At 37.5% G+C, this 21118-nt stretch overlaps 1 protein-coding gene across 7 annotated transcripts in view; it reads right to left on the bottom strand.

Annotated features, from left to right (window-relative positions):
- Nucleotides 1-216: 216 nt before the first annotated feature.
- METAP1D (methionyl aminopeptidase type 1D (mitochondrial)) overlaps nt 217-21118 on the bottom strand; it is a 73511-nt gene continuing 52609 nt past the window's right edge. For all 7 annotated transcript variants that reach the window (XM_014545871.1, XM_014545894.1, XM_014545865.1 and 4 more), the window contains 9 exons: nt 18965-19122; nt 16867-17016; nt 15334-15482; nt 14719-14761; nt 10486-10649; nt 3530-3627; nt 2235-2282; nt 1252-1330; nt 217-1133 (listed from right to left, as the gene is read on the bottom strand). In XM_014545871.1, coding sequence (XP_014401357.1) covers nt 1055-1133; nt 1252-1330; nt 2235-2282; nt 3530-3627; nt 10486-10649; nt 14719-14761; nt 15334-15482; nt 16867-17016; nt 18965-19122 — 968 coding nt within the window. In that variant the 3' untranslated portion in view covers nt 217-1054. The remainder of the gene's footprint in view (nt 1134-1251; nt 1331-2234; nt 2283-3529; nt 3628-10485; nt 10650-14718; nt 14762-15333; nt 15483-16866; nt 17017-18964; nt 19123-21118) is intronic.

Here is a 21118-nt window from a genome sequence, read left to right as displayed (position 1 = left end):
GACCCTTTCAAAGGGGTCGCCTAAGACCATCGGAAAACACATATATAGTTACATATTGTTTCGTGATTAATCACTATGCTTTATTTATTCAATTTGTAACAATGAAATTGGGGGTCACCACAACATGAGGAACTGTATTAAAGGGTCGCGGCATTAGGAAGGTTGAGAACCACTGGTTTAGGGGCTACAGCAGCCTGGGATTCATACATCATTTCCTAGTGCAACAAACGGGTGTGTGTGTGTGTGTGTGTGTGTGTGTGTGTGTGTGTATGTGTCTTGTAAAAGTAACCTCTGGGATGCACCGCAGGGCAGGATGAGGGCCAGGGAGGAAAAGCTGCAGGGGATCAGAAAGACCTGTTTTTAGATTGGTAAAGCCTGCAGAAGAGCCAGGCTGGGGTCCACAGGCAAAGACATGTTTGTAACCAACCCCTCCATTCGGGCTGATCTTTCATTGCAAAGCCCTTATGAAGGGGAAGAAGGGGAAGGGCCGGGGAGCAGGGGCTAGCCAATGGAGGATCCACAACGGGGTAAAAAGAGACTTAAACAAAATTCCACCTAACACCCAGGCTCTGGTTTTTCTTTATGCGCGGGCATATGAAAAGTTCAGAAACTCAAAAATTAACCAACTACTCTCTTCCTCCCCCCCCCTCCCCGCCCCCCAGTAACGTCAGAGACTAGGAGCGCAGACACAATGGGTTTAAGAGGTGAAGCCTTTCACTTGGGCAGAGTTAAGACAAGGGAAAGGGAAAACCATGCACCTATAGGAATCCCTCGTCTTCCAAACGAGGGCGTCCCATTCCCCCTCAAGAAATGTTCCCCGAGCTGGGAAACAGTCCGGCTCCGGGATCAGCCCATCGTAGCCGCGCCGCCACGCAGGGCTTCAGATCTGCGTTCCCAACTGCCCCCAGGCCCCGCCGGGTTTTCCAAGACGCTTCCAGGTCCTGGGGAGGCTACAGCGGACCAGCCTTCCGCCGGTGCTACTAAAAGTTCTCCAACTGGGTTTCAGCAATTTAGGAGAAAAGGCGCCCAGCCTCTGCCATCGTGGGGCCGCTCCTCAGGCCTCGTGGGGCAGTTTGGTCAGGATCTGAGCGCCCTCCGACGTGATGACCACTGTGTGCTCGAACTGGGCGGACCTGAAACACACAGGGCAGCGGCGCTCAGGACTCGCGCTAGCGCCGGCGGGGCGGGGAGCGCAGCTCGCCAGCGCCGTGGGATGAACCTTCCCTTTCCAAACAATTGAAAAGTAATCACCTTTGATTGTCCAGGGAGACCACAGTCCACGCATCCTCCAGGACTTTAAATTCAGGGGACCCCTCGGTGATGATTGGCTCTGTAAGAGGGAAAATGTTTACTGCGTGAACTAATCAGATTCCTGTCAAACATTGTTTCCCGATTATCAAAAAAGAGAATAAGAAGGTTTCCCCCCTCCTCCTAAGTACTTCCCCCATGGGTTCATGTTGTCATATTGCAAGGGCTGATAATTGATGTTGCTTGCACAGTATACTACAAACTAAACAGTAGGAAGAGGAAACGTTACAGCATTCAAAATGTATGAAGTTGCCTAGTTCCTAATTTTTTAGAGGAATAAGGGCATTTTAATCAAGCCTTAATTAGGACCCTGTGGATAATAACCACCCAAACACCAGTCCCTCTTATAAATACCAGTGAGTTTTAAAAAAATATTTTAATTTTTTAAAAAAAATGCTCAAAATGTTCATTAATCAGTAAATAACAATTTTCTTATTTCACTCTAATTGCTTCTCCATTAAGTCCCAGTCAGAAACATGATGCCTTCCGGGTCTTAGGTGATTGGAATTTGTTGGCGATACCAATCACATGACCAGCCAGGAATGGGGCACAGAGAGTACATGCCACTGCTGACAGGGAGCAAGGGACATAATCGGCTCCAGTTACTGGGTGTTAATGAACACACACACACACACACACACACACACACACCCACACACACACACCAAAAACCCAAACACCACATTATGTCGGTAACAGAATTAGAGGGTGGAGGGCTGCCTCTCCTAAATGTGTCGGTAAGTATCTGATTTAGGAAGACGGGCTTGAGGATATTATTTAATCAGATTTGCTCTGCATCTGAATTATTTCATTATGCTGATTGGCTTTATTAGTCCTTCACGGGACTGCCTGGCCTAGGCCAGCGCCACTGCCGATGCTTCTGCTGGGGGAGCCGCAGCTCTCTGAAGAGGAGCTCCCGCACTGACCTATGGTGAAGGCCATTCCCTCCTCCATGAGTAGATCGCTGTCATTTGCTGTAAGAAATAAAAGATGGGGTAGGGGGAATGGGAATGGGAAATGGAGAAAAAGAAACAGAATTAGAGGAGTTGGGCTGCTAAAAAACACTTGGTAATTTCAGTATTTTTTTCTTTTGGGGTAGGAGGGTGGAGGTTTCTAGAATCCTGGGTGTTCACTAACAACCCAGGGTTAAACACAGGGCTCCTGGGTTTGTCATTGCACTTTCTGCACTTGGGGGTCAAGGCCTAGCAGGAGCATCCTGGGTTTTTTATACACTTGTCAGGATCCTCTGCTGCCCCGGCCACTTGCTATGAGGTCTCCTGGCTTTGCTGGGTCCTGGGCCTTGTGATCTACCCCCAATCCAAAGAGAAAGACATCTTGGGAACAGATGCAAAGAGAAGGCAGGCTACAGGAGGCAAGGTCAGGGGTGACTTCAAATTAGTCCAAGTGTGAGCTCTGGGTGGGGCATATGTCTAAGAGGCCCTTTCTGCACTTCCTCCTGGACCTCAGGTGGGGCTCTTTGGCCCAAAGGAAGTTCTGACCTGTTGCATCTCTAGGATCTTCCAGGGCATGGGGTCTAGGCAGTAGTTCCTCCAGCGACTACTCCCAAGTAACCAAGGGCGATGCCCACCTGCACAGGGTCCTTTGGTCTCTGGGGTGCTTCAAAGAACTGCCTCCTACCCTAACCCCAATCTCCTCCCCCCACCCCCTGCCCCCACTGCCTTGTGGTCCACCCTGCGTCCCCACTGTAGGGTGCACACCCAGGCAGTGAAAAACAGGAGATTCTGGGGAAGGAACACAGGGTGGGTATAATCTAGAAATCACTAAAGAGTACATGCTGCTAAATACATCAGCTGTCATCGCTGTGGCGGATGTGATGAAGTTTAACCACAACAGTCAGCAGTGAGAGAAGGGGGTAGAAAAAGGAAAACAGAAAAGTCATATGTGCATGCTGCTGGGACACTGATGCAGCGGCGTCTTGATTTCAGTAACTTTTCCTAGACAAATATTCCTTGTGCCTTCCAGCCATCACTCTTCAAGAGAAGACAAAAAGCAAAATAAATCTTATTTTGGGACTGAAACTACTGGGCAATAATCCAGTAACATAGTAACGTGCTGGTTCTGATTAATTACCCTTTGAATTCTAATTTTGAATCCACATACACATAAAGATGATAATGTGGATTCAAAGTTGGAACTTCAGGAGCAAAACTGCCTTATCTTGATTCCATTCAATTAATAGCTCCCAAATTAACTTTCTTACCGTGATGCCAAATTTCTGGATGTCCATGAAAGTAAGATCCTATCCCATGTCCCACAAAATGTGAACAGACTTGCAAACCATTCTGATGAGTAATGTGGCTTTAAAAGTGACCAAACAGAATATTTAATTTAATTAGATATGTTTTTAATGCATTCCTATATAAAACAAAGTCACTTAAAATATATGAAATAGATAAATCAGTTATATTTAGAGTCAGATAATGACAATGTTTTCATTATTCTGGAATAAATTAAATATTTTTTTGCCATCGCTTGTAAAACTCCCTTTGGATAAATGAAGAAAAAAGGTATGTATCTAACGTACAGTAGTTTGCTTCATTGACCTTAGCACAATGTTCAAAGAAGACCACTTTTAGACAAGTGAGTGTGCCACACACATATATAGGTCAATATAACCAAGATACATGTGCATATAACGCAGGTCATAAAAACCTGCGTGGGTGTATGGGGTTTCACAAAAAGACTATGCAAATTACTACTAAGTTGGGAACCAAACAGAGAAAAAAATTTATAATCTAGAAATGTGACTTCCTACTTCTATAGTTCCCTTATTCTGGTCTATTTCAAAGCATTATACATTCTGCAAACAGACATTCGCACAAAAGGTCAAATCTGCTTTGTCTGTATTCTTGAAATAGTACAAAACTTTGGGATCATTTAGGATTTCTCCTTAAGACTTACACCACAAAGAGGAATCATAGCCCTAGCCAGTTTGGCTCAGTGGATAGAGCGTCAGTCTGCAGACTGAAGGGTCCCAGCTTCAATTCTGGTCAAGGGCATATGCCCAGGCTGCAGGCTCGATCCCAAGTGTGGGGCATGCAGGAGGCAGCAGATCAATGATTCTCTCTCATCATTGATGTTTCTATCTCTCTCTCCCCCTCTTTCTTCCTCTCTGAAATCAATTTAAAAAAATAGAGGAATCATAAAGAATGCGTTTTAACCATTGGGATGCTTAAGAAAAACTAGTATTATGATTCCTAATTCTTAATGCTTCATTTGTTATTTCTATATACACATCATTTAGGTTCCATCTATTCCGTATAAATAAAATATGGTACATATACTCCAACCATAAAATCTTCACCTACAAGGTTAAGAAGTTGTTTTTGAAATTAGGTGCACATGTTTTATTTCTGGGAGTGCAAGAAAGACAAGAACATATATACCATTAACAATTTTTATATTTTCAGGTGGATGAAGGGCACAGTGCCTGAATCCTAACCATAACAATGGATTGGGATTTACAAGATCACTATTTAAATTGTTAACAAAACCAAAGTTCTGAGATCCCAAACTGGAGTTTCCAAAAGACCCTCCATTTAGTTTAATATGAGCTCAAAGGCATTTAGCCAGAATCTTTATGAGCGTGCATGTTGATGTGCTTTTCTCTCAACATTTTTAACCTTCATCTCCAGACCTGTGAAATATTGGATATCGCTCTACACAGCAGATAGGCAGACTCTCATTCAGATTTAATTTCCTTGTAACTGACAACACAGAAATAAGTAAGCGATGCATGTGCTGAGGACTGGAATGATAAATCAATCTTTTTTTAAATCTAAGTTGTATTTTATGGTTATTTCCACGTATCTTTGCACTTTGGGCGGGTTAAACAAATTTCCCAAGGCCTTTCTATTTGTACCACACAATTTCTGAATAGAAACTGAGGATGAAGAGTGGATAGGGGGTGGAAGAGAGATTATGAAATAAGATATAATGATCTAGGTTTTTGTTGTTGTTTTTTTACAAAAATGGGCTCTATCTAAACCTGTAATGTTACTTCAGTTTCAACAAATCTCATTGATTCTAAGCGCATTCAATATAAACTGTTCTCCTATTTTTTTAAAGGAAAAAAACCACCTAGGTTTTTAAAAAAGGCTCTGATTGGCAGGCATCACAGCTACATCTTAAATGTGCGTTACACTGGCAATCTTCATTTTAATTTCCGATGAGAGGAGAGGAGAGGAAGAAAGCCCACTCTGAAAAAACACTTGGGGATCCACCCCCCTCCCCCCATCATACCTCTCATTCCTCTTCATAAAAGAAGCTCTGCAATTACTAGGTGGCTAAAGATATCTGAGTGCATTCTCCTACAACAATTTACTGCCTGGATCCCGCTGGAACTCCCAGCTATTGGAGTATCATAGACTGTATCTGTCATGGATGCAAAGGTCAGAGGGGTTCACCACCGTGGGGGAAAGAGCAGGACACATTTCCTTCAGTTTCTTTGTTGAGCGCCCATCTCAGTGCTCGATTCCCAGGAGCTTAGTATATACCCTTCTGTCTGCTTTCCTTTTGGATTGGTAGTGAGCTTTTTTTACACATACCTACAGGGACTAAATAGGATAAAAAGTCTCATCCATGTTCCAAATTGCTATTTCAAAGCACACCCCTTCTATTATTTTGGAATACATGGGAAGCAAAGATTATTTACCTAATTCTAGGGTTTAAATCTAACTTCATAGAGACAAGCCAAATGACTTGTAGTAGCAAATGCTACTCTAACATGAAAGCGAGAACTGGTCCCCTTAATCGTGGCACGGGAAGGTGGAGCACGTGTGCTTCCCTTGACGGTGTGTTGGGGAACATGGGAACAGCTGGGTGGGCAGGGGTGCCCAAGAAGTGCGGCAGGTGTTCCCCAACACCAGCCACCCTAGGGTCATGACCCATTTCTGAGCACAAGGGTCTCCTGTCCTGGACATTTTGCCTTCTTTTTCCTGAAATCTATTGAAAAGAACTCTTATGGTTTTAGCTCTTATTTTTTCCCCCAACTAAAAATCCTCTAAGATAGTAGGGCACCTCTGCATGAGCCTGAGCACATTTATGATTTGCAGCCCATATAGAATATTTGGGGGGAGAGAGGAGGGGAGAGATGATGTATAAAAGTAATTTATAAACTTACTTTTAAATTATACTGTATTATTACAGTTCATGTGTCAGTTACAGTTTGTAGTTGAAAGAAAAATCTCACTTAAGGAATTTCATCTTGTGACCATTTTCTTTAGTTTATTTCCCTTTCATGGAGGTAGTTTTTCTCAACTGAAATATTAAAAGTCTCAATAAATAATTAAAATTCTTAATATATTTCAGCTACTTTTTTATGACTAAGACTACATTCCCCAAGAGGGCAGAGGAGTCCAATATTTAAGTACATACTCTTCTAACAAAATAAAAATGCACATGGAAATAGTTTTATTACCATTTTACATGAATCTTTTAAACAGAACTATTCTCTAAATGGTCACATCTCTAATTAAAGGATCTTAAATGGCAACTGATATTCTAAGTTATGACATTTTAGCTTAATGTTTCCAGATTTTTATTTTAAGAAGTAGTCTTTTAATGAAGGAATGCACAATCCAATGATTGCTTCTAATGACAAGAAATGTTGAAGTATAATTAGTAATATTTTTGAAAGCCAGTAATTGTTTTCCAAAAGAGTGGTACTTTTTTGTTGTTGTTGTTTCAAACTGGACCACAAATTACTGTATTTTTCTTGAACTTTTATTTGAGGTTTTTTGTTTCTGAAAAGCAGACATGATGGATTGAAATAAAAGATAATTTATTGCAATGCTTACTTTCATGTGCAAAGAGAAGCAGTATAATTGTAATTTACAGTAGCTGTCAAGAAAAATCCATCACAAATGACATTAAAATGACTTATTTTGCCTGAGCCACTTATTGTTTAAATGTGCATAATCTAATAGAAAGAGATTATTTTTCAAAATCTGCTTTATATTCTTCTAAATTAATATCAAAACATATACTTATGAATTAAACATTAAAAACCGTTTATTGATACTTTCATCATGACATTTACAAGTATAAGTTTAAATTATTTTTGATTGAACTGTCACATATTTGTGATGCATGAATCTACACATTCACAATATTCTCATATGTACCGATCGTACCATCTAGATATAATTATGAAAATACAGATTTAGAAATATTCAAAGCAAATGGAGCTACAGTGAGGATAATAACACACTGTAACCTAAAGATCACTAGCTCTCATGAAACAAAAGGACACCCAGAGAAGGACTGTTTTCATTAAACTCTTTTGGCCAATACTTTTCCAGAGATATCATCCTATCCTTCAGGTTTCAGAGAATTAAAAAATTTCCTATAAAGATCATTTGATTTTTGGTAACAGAATACTAATAAAAGATGCTTGAATGTTCTTTTCATGCTGTATCAGTAGAGGGAGGCCATGCAAAACATGGTAAATATCTTAAAATAAACGAGACTGAGTTGAAAGATGTTTGTAAACCTTAGGTCTGTAACGATTCCAAGTACTTTGGCATAAAGGTGGAGATTGTTTGTTTATTTACTCCCTTGAGAGTTTGCCTGAATAAGAAAAGGTGAAATAATAGATGTCCAGAAACACTGCCTTAACCCATTAGAGCAAACATTTGTTAGAATCTGGGCCAGTTTCCTGTCCGGTGGAGACATAAACCATCGAAATAACGAAATGTATTAGGGTAAAAGTAAAAAGTTCATTGTCTGTTATTTTTTATATAGTTTTGTAAATGCTGTTGGGACTGATCTGGTTTTCAAAGGAGCTGATACACACAAATTTGTACTCTGCAAAAAGTGACCTTTACATTTAAATAGCTAAAATCTAATGTCACTTTCAATTCTACTCTTCTTTTTTTTTTATGTATCTAGAATTAATGTAGTGAATATGTAATGAAATGCATTATCCTACATAAAGATTTATCAGATTTCCCGACTGAATGCTAGGCTTTGCTAGCACTAGCTGGAATTCACCTGCATGTTGGTGTGGCGTGTGGCTCTTTTTTGTAAACAGTTAAGTCGTACACAAAAAAAGGGAACAAAGGTCAGCACCCAGCCGCCACTTGAATGTGAGATTTTTCTTTTTATTCCCCTTGATGTATACTAGGCTCTGTGTTATTAGTCTTAATGATGGAAAATTGTAGTGTTGATACAAATCTTTTTTTCAAAGTAGTAGGCGGGAGCTCCATTTGTTAGTAAGTTTTTTTGTGACTAAAAGCCACGGACAGTACATTTATGTAGCAGTAAAAGGCCTAGATGCTCTTTCCATAGCAGAGCTAATTATTCCTACTGTGACCTTACTGATCCAGCCTGTTCCTAGTACATCTCATCTGCACGCCTGTTCCTCTGTGTAGATGGTGTCAGGGAATATGAAAAACCCTATAATGAAACCATTTTCATGATGGAGAAAGGCTACTGGAGTTGCACTTGCTACAAAGAGGCTCAATTATATGAGTAATTGTGATAATTTTCTACATTCATAGCCTTCAATGGGGAAAAAAGAATGAGAGCCACAAAGGAAAATTACTTTAACAAGAAAGTACAGAGAGTAAAAATGGAAGAAGAGACAAAAAAAGGGGAAAAAATAACCAGAAAAAAAGTTTAAAAAATAGATCTGGAGGGAGGAATAGCGAGACAGGGAGAACAACAGAAATGCTCAAAAGCCCATGTGCAGCTGTGTTGCACAATTAAATTGAATTTTTTTTCCTGCAGTTGATGAATGTGACTACTGCAAATGTGCCTCTGTAGTTAGCTATCATTTGTTGTTCCGTGACAGGAAAAGGATAATTACCTCTCAGAGAGAATCAAAGGCTGACATGCCCTTTAGACACAGCCATGAATGCAGAGCTCGATAGAATGCTTGAATAAGAATCTAGTGTTCTCTGCCCCCTTCCACTGAAGAATAAATTTTGTTAAAATGCAAGAACACCACCAGTAAATTTGTTGAACCCTAGGTGTTCAAAAATATGAGGTACATCTATCGACTCATCCCATTTGCAAAAATAAAACTGCATTTTGAATTCGTTTCTATTATATTCATGGACAGTAAGATAGTGAGATATGCATTAAATTTCTTTTCCCAGTAGGGGTCTGATTCAACATTTCCTATGAAAGAACAGAGAGACACTATCCCTTTTTCCCAGGCTAGTTAGCCTATAATTTAAAACTGTCAAAAACACAATTTTGTTCAAAGTCTTCAATAAAAGCTTCTCAGATATAACCCAAAGAGATTTTACTAAAGTTTGATTCAGACACTGTTACAATATTTTTAAAGCCATAAATACATTTAACTGCATTTTTCTTAAAGCATTTGAGGGCTTATGAAAAAAAAAAGGCACCATCTTTACAAGGTGACTAAGTTGTCCATCCTTCAGACAAATGGGAAGCATTCAATGGTTCATATTAATGAGAATAGTACTTTAAAAGGTACTGATGTGGTCATCTTTAACAAAATGTACTACTTTTAAATAAAAGCAGCAACCATATATTCTGCATGTCTACTTCAAAACAGTTATGGGGGAAAAAGATCTAAAAGTAGGCAACAGATTACAAAGAAGAAGTCTTGAATTCAGAAAATACACATTTACTAAAAAAGCAAGTACAGAATGCTGTGTGGAAAGTAAACAATGGTTTACAGGAAAAATGAACCAGACCCAACAGAACAGATCACCCTTTCAGGCTGTTTGCTAATCCACTGATTTGAATGGTAAAGCTTGCTTGAGCTTAGGCTTTTTACCTCTGCATCACATGAGTATGTTTATTTCATTCCTTTAGAACACTTAGCTTTTCTCCTGTCTCATCATCCAAGTGTTAGGATGCTTAGCTCCTTCTTAGGTACTTTCTTCCACGTCTGGTGTGATTTTGAGTAGAGGAACACTACAGACCAACATGTCAAGCTAAAACAAAAGCAGTCTACAAATATTGCTTGCTGCTTCTATAAATTTCTTTGCTGACCCTGATATAATTCACTTTTTCTTTTTTTTTTTTAACTCAGGGAACAACACTGCAGTTCACATACTGATATCAGACTGAAATGATGGTTCTGAATCATAAAACATGTCATCAACTTTATACCAAGCCACCAATAACCTTGCACCATTTGCCAACCCTCCCTTTACTTGTCAGTGTCAGGCTTACCTGATTGTGTTTCCAATTACTGAGAAGGGAGCCCCTGCTCTGCAAGCTGCAATGGCTTCATCTCTACACCTCCTGGCAACCGCCACTAACTTTCTACCACATTCATCCACATTGCCCACCAAGAACGTTTCAGAGGTGTCTCCATGGTAGCCGTTGTAATAGACCTAAACATAGGCAGAAATTTAATAACTTGTTGTTTAAAAATCTACTCTTCTAAAGTATATATTGGATTCATTTGTTTTAGCCTTCCAGAATTACTCTTAAGTTCACCTACAAAAAAAGAAATAGATATGCTGAGATCTTACAGAAATTTAACAGATGAAGCCATGCAATAATATTACACAATTTAGAATAAATAAGTGACTAGTGTGGCTATTTCAGCATTCTGATTGGCAATGCTATAGCAGCATGTTGATTCTTCACTTTATTTTTGAAAAGACAAAACTATATATGCAAAATTTAGTGGCCAAAGACATTGACCCACAATTATTACAATAGGTTGAACCCAGCAATATTTAACATAGTGAAAAGTTTCTTCAATGTCATGAAGATATTCAATCTCTTATTTACCACTTCTATGCTTGGAAGTCATAGATAATGACAATAAATAAGACAGACATGTCAATATTATATAGACAGTGGCTCAATATAGGAATGAAAAATCTTGCCTGGAAATGAAATCTTAATTCAATGTTCCAGATAGCAGAAAACACTACACATCAATATTTAAAGACTTAGAATATAAGATAACAGTATTAAGAATAAAAATTATTTAAAAATTAATTTTATCAGTATACAATGATTCAGCAGTCCCTATATGATCTTGAAAGATAACAGATTCATTATAAAAATCAATAATTACCAAACACTACAATAAATATAAAAGGCTGAGAAGATTACTAGAATATTGATCCATCGTGTAGCATGAAATGTGCTATTTTGCATAAATTTGTCCTATGCAATTATTTTTCACATTTCTCTTTCTCAAGTAGAAGTAGGATGCAGAAACTGTTATAAGAATGTTTATCTGAGCTTTCTGTCTGTTTAATACTGAATTAATAACTTAACTCTGTGTACAATTCTGCATTTAAAAAATACTCTCCCACACACTGTGAGGGGAACAGGAAAAGTCTTTATTATGTCTTCATTTTAAAAGTCAGTAAACTGAGGTAAACAAGTAACTTGTCTAAGGTTAGTGGCAGAATACAGAGGTGGATCCACATTAATATGATGAATTATTGGCTTCTAATCCAGTGTTTTTTTTTACTGTATAAAAGTATCTTAAATACTTTGCAATAGAACAGTGTTCTATATATTTATTCCCATTTGCAACCCAAGAAAGTACAAGTTTTAATTTTATATACAAGTATATAACATTTACTAATAAAAGAGTAATTATTTAAAAACTCTGTAGCTCTGAATGTTTGCATAACTGCTATTTAAGTAAAAGTGTATTTAAAAAATATTTATTTGCCTTTTCATATTACTTTTGCTAGCTTTCAAAATGACTCCTTGAAAGAGTCAATATATATGGCAATAACAATACTTTTGAAAGTCTGTGACAGGTTATCTATAATTACTGTTTATACCCACAAACTATTCTTGTTTTGTACTTCATTTATTTAACAAATATTTATTGAGCAACTACTATGGGCACTGCATAGTCTATTTTTAAACATTCAACTTTCAAGGGAAAAATAAATCTATTTTCTTGTGATATATACTAGACATAAACAATTATAACATGCAATGAGTATTTTCTAATATAATATGAAATCTAATATGGAATCTTTCACTTAATAAAATATTTCAAAAGAAATATAATTTGTTCAGATACTAACCTATATATTTCCTTGACTCCTTCACATTTCTAAACATTGAAAATATTTCACTTTGCTTTATGAATTTTGCAATTATAAAATTATTGAATGTTAAAAATGGAAGTATGTATGAAAAGTCTTCAGAAAATGTAGAAAAGGCATGGAATATTCTCCTTGAACACATTGAAAGCAGCAGGGAAGAGTATGCTTGATTTCACTGAAAGCAGCAATATTTTATTAGGGGGTGATTAGGTGAGAAAATAAATGTAAAACCCCCAAATTAGGTACAATCCAAAAGAAAAGTGTATCATGAAAAATACTTTATTTCAGGTACACTTCGTAAAATACCTCCTTCTACATGATTCTGAGTTTGAAAGATACCAACAGAATATGAATAGAGCAAATGTTCAAGTATTCTAAGTAGGACACAATGATAGGAAAGAGTATTAGCAATAAAAGAACCTTTGCCTATACTGTCACACAAACTGATATGAAGAAAAAAAGATTAATTAATTTGAACAATTAAAAATCTGACTGAACTCAACTACTGGCTGCCAATTTCCACCTCATTCCCACTCCTACCTAGGTTTCATGATCTGGATATAGAATAACTATTATTAAAAACATTTCCTCTGTACCCTTATGTTCACTGAAGCACTATTTATAATAGCCAAGATCTTGAAGCAGCCCAAATGCCTATCAGTAGATGAGTGGATAAAAAGCTGTGGTACATTTACACAATGGAATGCTACCTGGTCGTAAAAAAGAAGGAAATCTTGCCTTTTGCGAAAGCATAGATGGACCTGAAGAGTATTATGCTAAGTGAAATAAGCCAGTCAGAGAAAGATAAATATCATATGATCTCACTTATATGTGGAATCTAGAGAACAAATAAACAAATAAAACAGAAATAGACTCATAGGTACAGGGAACAGACTGACAGCTGTCAGGGAGGAAGGGGACTTGGGAGCCTGGGTGAAATAGGTGAAGGGATTAACTGAAAAAAATAACAAACTCATAGACACAGACAACAGTATGGTGATTACAGAGGGAAAGAGGGATGGGAGAGGTAAAGAGGGAAAGGGAGATAAATGGTGATGGAAGGAGACTTGACTTTGGGTGGTGAACATACAATACAATATACAGATTATGACCCAGTAGGTATGGCTCAGTGGTTGAGCGCCCATCTATACACAAAGAGGTCACTCGTTAGATGCCTGGTCAGGGTACATGCCTAGGTTTCAGGCTCAATCCCCAGTAAGGGACATGGAGGAGGCAACTGATGGATGTTTCTCTCTCATCAATGTTTCTATCTCTGTCTCCCTTCCTCTCTCTCTAAATATCAATAAAAACATATTTTAGAAAAAAAATACAGATGATGTATTATAGAATTGTATGCTTGAAACCTATATAATTTTATTAACCAATGTAACCCCAATAAATTCAATAAAAAATTCAAGCAGAAAAATATTTCTTCATTAATAGAAACTGTAATCCTTGAATACTATCTATCTCAACTAGTTCTCATCAGATGTTTAAATGATAGTTATTTAAAATTTATTTATCAATCATCAGATGTATAGAATTTATTTATAATCTACATAATCCAAAGGTATCATTACCAAACTTTTTAGCAAGATGAACTGCCAAAGCACAAATACGCCACGTCTGAAAATAGTCAAGGGCTAAGAATATTAGAAAAGGTTTAGAGCTTGTACATTTGAAGTTCCTAGGCTAAATTATTTTGGGTTGTTATTTAAAAGAAAAGCTGTTAACCATTTGACGAAAACTTAAGTTTAGAGAGAAAACCATTCTGCTGGTATGCTTTGAGTTCAAGGCTCTCTATACCAGAAATGGAACATGGTGCTACCTTCAGGGATTTTAATAAATCTAAGAACACTGCTAGCAAAAGAGTTGCTGTCCAAATAGACTGACACACACAGGCCAACGTAGCCTCTAATGACAGAGTAAGATAATGACAGGCCCCACTCAAAATCAGCAGGAAGAGGAAGATCAATCTTGGCAGAGTGAAGGAAAAATGCTGGCTTTCTTCGTGTTAGCTCATCTCATACATATCTAGCTTCAGCAGCTGCCCAGTGCGGCGGTGCTCTGCATTAACTACACAGTGGATCAATAACAATTACACCTTCTCAAAAACATGACACATAGCAGGATTGGGTTGACATTTCACTTAGGCCAACATTGATCTCAGTGCATCTGATTCCAGCCCTAAATTCAAGTCAGGCCTGGGTTTACTTGGAATAAACAGAGTTAAAAACAAAAAAGGAAACCAGCTGCTTGTGTCTGGGTCTAGAAGTAAACAGCACTTCCACATTTTCAATCCACTCTTCTTCCTGTTGCTACCAGCAGTTCTGAAGTTGATCAAAGACTATTTTTTATATGATTTACTCACCGTGACATCAATGTTGATAATATCTCCATCCTGAAGAGGTCGACTGAAACATAAACAGGAAAAAATGGTGATAGACAGATCTCAATAAAAGGGATATAAAAATAAATACCTAATGACTACTATCACAAACCCAATGAGTTGCAATGATAATTTGGAGTAAAGGAGGAATAAATGGAATAACTATATCTAATCTTTAACTTATGTTAGTCACATCAAAGTTTACAAGAAATATATAGTAGGAACATATTGCTATTTATAAAAGTCTACGTCTTTTAAAAAAATGTACTTATTAGTTACCTTAATTTTGCAAAGAGCCAAAACAGTTGATAACTAATATTTACCTACAATTGGATTTTTAGCATTTATACGGTTAAAATCTAAGGACATTAAAGAAATAACTATTTTTTTGGATTACAGACTGCTTTAACAAACATTAAATGGGGGTAGCATGTGCACTTAGAGGCAAAATACTTCAAATTTTTGTTTTAAGATAATCAGCTTCAAAAGTTTGCAGGTGGGTTTCAATTAAACAATAGTGTCTTTCACCATATGTTATAGATCTTAGTTTCATGTTTTAGTTTCCAAAGGAACAATATGTTATTAAGCAATGAATACCTGTCAGGAATACCATGACATAGCACGTTGTTTACAGAGGTACAAACAGATTTTGGAAAGCCTCCATAGCCTAGAGGTGAGGGATAGGCATCATGACTGATGATTTCCTGATGAACAAGAGCATCTATCTCTTCAGTTGTCATGTCAACCTAAAATATTAAATAAAGAAATTGTGCAATGACAGCTAAAGACATTTCCTGTTTTTATTGACTATGCTTTTAGCTACAGCACTTCCAAGCAAGAGTATATAAATCTACTGTGATAAACTTGTAGTACAAAATGTTAATTAATTATGATTAACATTAAAATCCTAAATTGTGCCTTTTTGACAATCATTTAAGTATATGATGATGCTATGGACTATTAGGAAATAGAAAATTTAAAACTCTTAAGATCCTTCAGATAATTTGTTAGTCATTAAATGACATGACTCCTTTTTAGATTGAACATTTCAAAATTATGTCCTTAGGTGATTCCTTCCTCTTCCTCAATGGTTAGTAACCTGGGTTAACAGAAACATATAAATAAATACTCAAATGGCTCATCAGTTTAGATGACAAAGCTTGCAAATTAGGTCAACCCATATCTCAGAGGAACATTACATGGGTTTTGCAGCAATGGCATAGAAATGATGAATCATCATGTAAAAAACTGAGTCTGATACATATTTTATAGATTTCATTTTCACTGATTTTGATTTCTTTCATACCTAAATAAGTCAATGTTTTCTAAAAATATTTTTCCTCTTAAATCCACACATAAAAGAAAAAATATAATCTAGTTTTGTGAGCACATGAAGTCTATCTTAAACACATAAATCATGAATAAAATTCTAAAACAAAATCTTTTATTAAAAGTGAACTATTTCTTCAATAATTTCCTGTGCTATTTTATATTCACATTATGTTTAGTTATGTTGCTATAACAAGAGTATGACCCAGATGGTACCTTAAGTGATTTCATCGTTGAGCTTCACCCACTTCCTAAACTCTGCCCACCTTTTTGAAACTACAGGCCCATATTTTTGTTTATGATCCGTATACAGCAGAGTGTTTCTGATTATGCTGAAAGGACTAAATCTTGTAGTAAGACGGGTGTAACAATTACATTGCTCTATTACCCATAGCTTTGTGTATCTGGTCTGATCTTTCTTTGCAGAGCTAATGCAGGAAAATAGTAGACAAAGACTGAGGCAAGCAACTCCTCAGGCACACGGAAATAACGTGGGGAATGAAAGCAGGAACTACAGGCAGGAGGACGGGGGCAAAAGTCAAAGCCGGCTGCCACTGATCAACTTGCATAGGCTGATTGAGCCCAGAGCATCTCCAGAATTCTATTTAAAACTGAGTCTGGATTTTAAACAATCTCTTGAATACACACATAAAACAATACAATCCCCTTCCCCCATCCCAAGGCTTTCCTTAATTATTAACAAATTACATGTGTACAAAAGAAGAGTTAAAGGGAAAGAGGAAAAATAAGAGGGTTTGATGCCCCTCATGTAAGTCCTTCTGAGGTTTGGTGAGACGCCACCTTTAAACTCTTCCCAGCCAGGAGGAGGACATGACGGGCCAGCTGACAGGCCTGACGAAGCCCTTGAATCTGATCTTCATTCTTAACTTCTATGCTGTCTCCCCAGTCGGGTACAATGCCTGTCGTCACATAGTCTGGCTTCTTTATGTGCTTGAGGAAAAAGGATTGAAAACGAAGATCAGAACCCAGCGCACGACAATGGGATCATTTTTTCGGACACAGCCTCCTACTTCATGGAGCTCTGCCCTTCCTGCCGGAGCACCGACCTCCAAAGCCAGCACAACAGACCCTCCAGGCTGCCCCCAGTTCCTTCCCCTGCCCTTTTGAACTTAGCATTGCCTGTTAGTGCTGTCTCTGGATGGTCTATTAACCTTACTGTGCTTTGAGTCAAACTGGACTGAAGTAGTCTTCTGGTCAAAACTAACAGTAGTTTCTTTTCTGCCTTCTCCCAACCCCGTGAGAAGCACACTGTCATTGATGAAAGATAGCACCAAGCTTCCAAATTGTCAAATGGCTAATTAAGAGCACTTTCATCTTCTTAACACAGAGATAAAATTTACGCAAAGGATAGCTCACAACACCTTCTCTTAATGAATTTATGTAAAAGACTGACTGTCAAGGCCACTGAAGCCTATTACATATACACTTTTCTTACACCTCACAACTGTACCCAAACTAATAAGGGACTAGAGAATAAAATAAAACAGCTTTTTCCCCCTTTCTCTTTCTTTTTAAGTACATTAAAATACACAGAGTGCTTCTATCATCTGTCAAAAAATAACAAAGTATCCCCCCCAAACTCAAAACATTCGACTCGGATTACCCTGATAGAACATTCTCCATCACTTACTTAAATCCATGGGCAGTATGCAGAAAAGACACTGTCTCACACACAGAGCTTCTCTCAGTCTCAAAGTTTTGCACAGATCTTTACAAACTACTTATGGAAACTGCTACATCAGTATTGTTGACAGTACCCAGTCAGGCTACACAGGAGATAGGGACAGGGAGCTGAGAGAGAGAACACTATTCAATTGACATCACAGCAACTCTGGAAGGGCAACAGGCAGGATTGAAGGACCTTCACCTTTCTCGTGTCAGACGGTCCTTTCTGACATGGGTAACGCCACTGCCCAGGTTGCCACGGCTGAGCTCTGGCGGAGCATCTCTCGCCAACAGCTTTCCCACCAGTGCCCACAAAAGCTCCCAGTCTCCCCCACAGACTCTGTGCTCTTGTCTCTGCTTTGTGATCGGGCTAGGTTACAACTACAGGCAGAAGGGCTATTGGACTATCCCTGAAATTCTAAAACAATACATTCCCCTCTCCAGAGATGTTTTTTTTCTTTTCTAACTAAGAAAATACCAGGAACATACTTTGGGCTCTGGTGGCCTGTCTTGTCAGTCCTTGCCACAAAACTAGGTCACTCACCTTCAGGAAGTATAGCATACTTAATGTGGGTTCAGTGTAAAAAAATGTATAAAGGGGAAAGCAGGTGATTTTTGTCACAAATCTGAATTTCGTTCAGCTTTTCTTGTTCTTCCTAAATAACCCGCACACCTCTTTTATATTGCATTAAAAAAAAGGGGATAGATTGCCTTTCCATAAAATTGTAATCTCTAGAAAAAAAGTCAAGAATGCTGAGACAAGGTGTTTAATTTACTGTAAAGAAGATTCAAAGACAGTAGCATTAATAACATGAAGAGCAAAAGAGCAGACTTTAGGAAAAAAGATCTAGTGTATTAGTTTCAAGTAATCTCTCTTGAATGATCACAGTGTTATAGTCAATTTTTTTCTCAAAAAAACTACATACATGTAGTTTTATCTTCATGTTAAAATTTAATAGAGAAAGTTATATGATAGAAATTTTAATTCTAAACAAGATAAGCAATTGTAAGCTCATCTCTTTATCTAAAAAAATTAACATCATAGAACGGCAGGATGTTAAAACTTCTCAAATGACAATTTAAAATCACAAACCAAGTTTAAAAATTATGATTCAAATAGCTTAGAAATCAAAGGTGCAAAAACATTTGATTGCTTCTGCAGCTAACCTTTATCTTGGCTGGAAAAAGCAGCAGATAATAGGCGATACAGTACCTTAGGGACTGGATGAGCTGAAGAAACTGCAGCAGGCAAAACTATACTGTGTGAAATATCTCTTTGTCTCCGGAAAAAGAAATTTCTTCTTTGTTGACTGCTTGACTGCTTGTGTAAGTAGATATGATTGAGTGGTGAAGAGAAGATTCTATGACAACCTAGGAGCAGAAAGAGACATGTTTTAAGTAAAAAAAAACAACAACACCTAACATAGTGCTACATTTTAAGATGTTGTGTTGTTGCCTATTAAATCATTATTCTAATCCTTTACTGACTCAAAGAGGAAAAGCCCCAAATAGAAAGAAAAGCAGTGGCATTCTCAGTTCTAATAAAATAGTAGCACAGCATATTTATTAGCTAATACTATGTTTACATAAATGTTTGACAATGGAAAACTCTACCCTAATGGGAAATAAACATATAGAAACATCTGCTGAGCACCAGGTCTGTAAAAAGAACCATTTCTGCTGTGGTACCTTACGCAGCAATGTCCTGGGTGACCTGAAACTCGGGGCACTGTTTGGGTGGCTTTTCATTCTTTAAAGCCGTGAAAAATCATGGACAAATTGCCAGCTGCACTTTTTGCCCTCGATCTCATTACTACTCTGTGTTAAGTTCATGTGCAATGAGGCATCATACTGAAATTCATTGCGATGAATGTTCAAGTCAAATAAAGACTAGATAGCAAAAATGTAGGGTGTAACCCTGAAAAAAGATGAATATAGGTCCTAAATTACCCACAACAGGAATTTTGAAATATCTATCATCTTAAATGCACACATCTTTTGACTCAGCAATTCACCCTCCTAAGACTTTACCTTGCAGATATTATACAATGATGGATACATGAAGATGAACCCTACTGCAGCATTGTTTGTGGTAGGAAAAATGGGAAATAACTCAAATGTCCATCAGTAGGGGACTGGTTAAATATATTATGGTATATCTACACAACTATGGACCTATTAAAGAGAATAAGCTAAATCATCTCTAAGTATTGATATGGAAAGAGGTCACAGTACATTGCTAGGAAAATAGCAAATACTGAACAATACAGGGTGGGGCAAAAATAGGTTTACAGTTGTTCATGTGGAAGATAATATAATAATTAATAAGTAATAATACAAGATAAACTCTGCTTGGCGTACTCACAATTGTGAACCTACTTTTACCCCACCTTGTATGTAAAACTGCCCATTAATGTAAAAAGAGCTTATACATTTATATATGTTTGAATATACCTAGAATATTTCTGAAAATTGCTATTCATCAATATTGTTTACTTCTGGGACATATGATTGGGGCTGGGGATGAAGACTTCTTGAATCATTTTATTTTCTTCTAAACTGTTAGATTTTTTAAAAAAACATTTACTTGCATAATTTTTATAATTAAAACGGTAGTTTTGGAAACCTCCAACATATCATAATTGCATATCAGGAATTGGCAAACTATAGCCCAAGGCCAAACCTGGCCTGCTGCCTGTTTTTATACAGCCCACCCGCCTAAAATTGATTTTTATGTTTATAAATGGTTGCAAAAATCAAAAGAAAAATGTTTTGTAATGTATGAAATTCAAATGTCAGTGCTCCTAAATAAAGACTTATTGGAATAAAGCTACCCTCATTTGCTTTCAATTGTCTATGGCTGTTTTTGAGCTATAGGGGCAGAGTTGAGTAGTTGTGACAGATCTGGCCCTTTACAGAAGTTTGCCTACTCCTGATCTAGAGCACTGGTTCTTAAAATGTGGTACCCAGGCCAGCAGTTTTAGCATCATATGAAAATGATGCAAATTCTTGGACCCCTCCTCAAACTACTGATTCAGAAACTCTGGGATAAGGCCAGCGATCTGTGTTTTAATGAGCCCTCAGCGTGATTCTGATGCACACACAAGTTTGAGAAGTACTGGCTTAGAGCGACCTTACAGCTGTGAAACATAATGGAAACACCAATTGCAGATGAGTACTGGCCCCCAAATCCATGATCTCTAAGTGATTTGGAGAAAGGCATGGGATGCAAACAAAGCCCAATGGTCAGTGATTGAGTGTCTTAGATTTTACTCAATTATATTCTTCCATAAAGATCAGTTTAATATTGTTGCATTAAACTTACAGAGGTGTTTTGGGTATTATTTTAAATAATTCCAAATACCAG

Source organism: Myotis brandtii, unplaced genomic scaffold (assembly GCF_000412655.1).
Source record: "Myotis brandtii unplaced genomic scaffold, ASM41265v1 scaffold112, whole genome shotgun sequence".
Classification (NCBI taxonomy): domain Eukaryota; kingdom Metazoa; phylum Chordata; class Mammalia; order Chiroptera; family Vespertilionidae; genus Myotis; species Myotis brandtii.
This window is presented reverse-complemented; position numbering and strand designations above follow the sequence as displayed.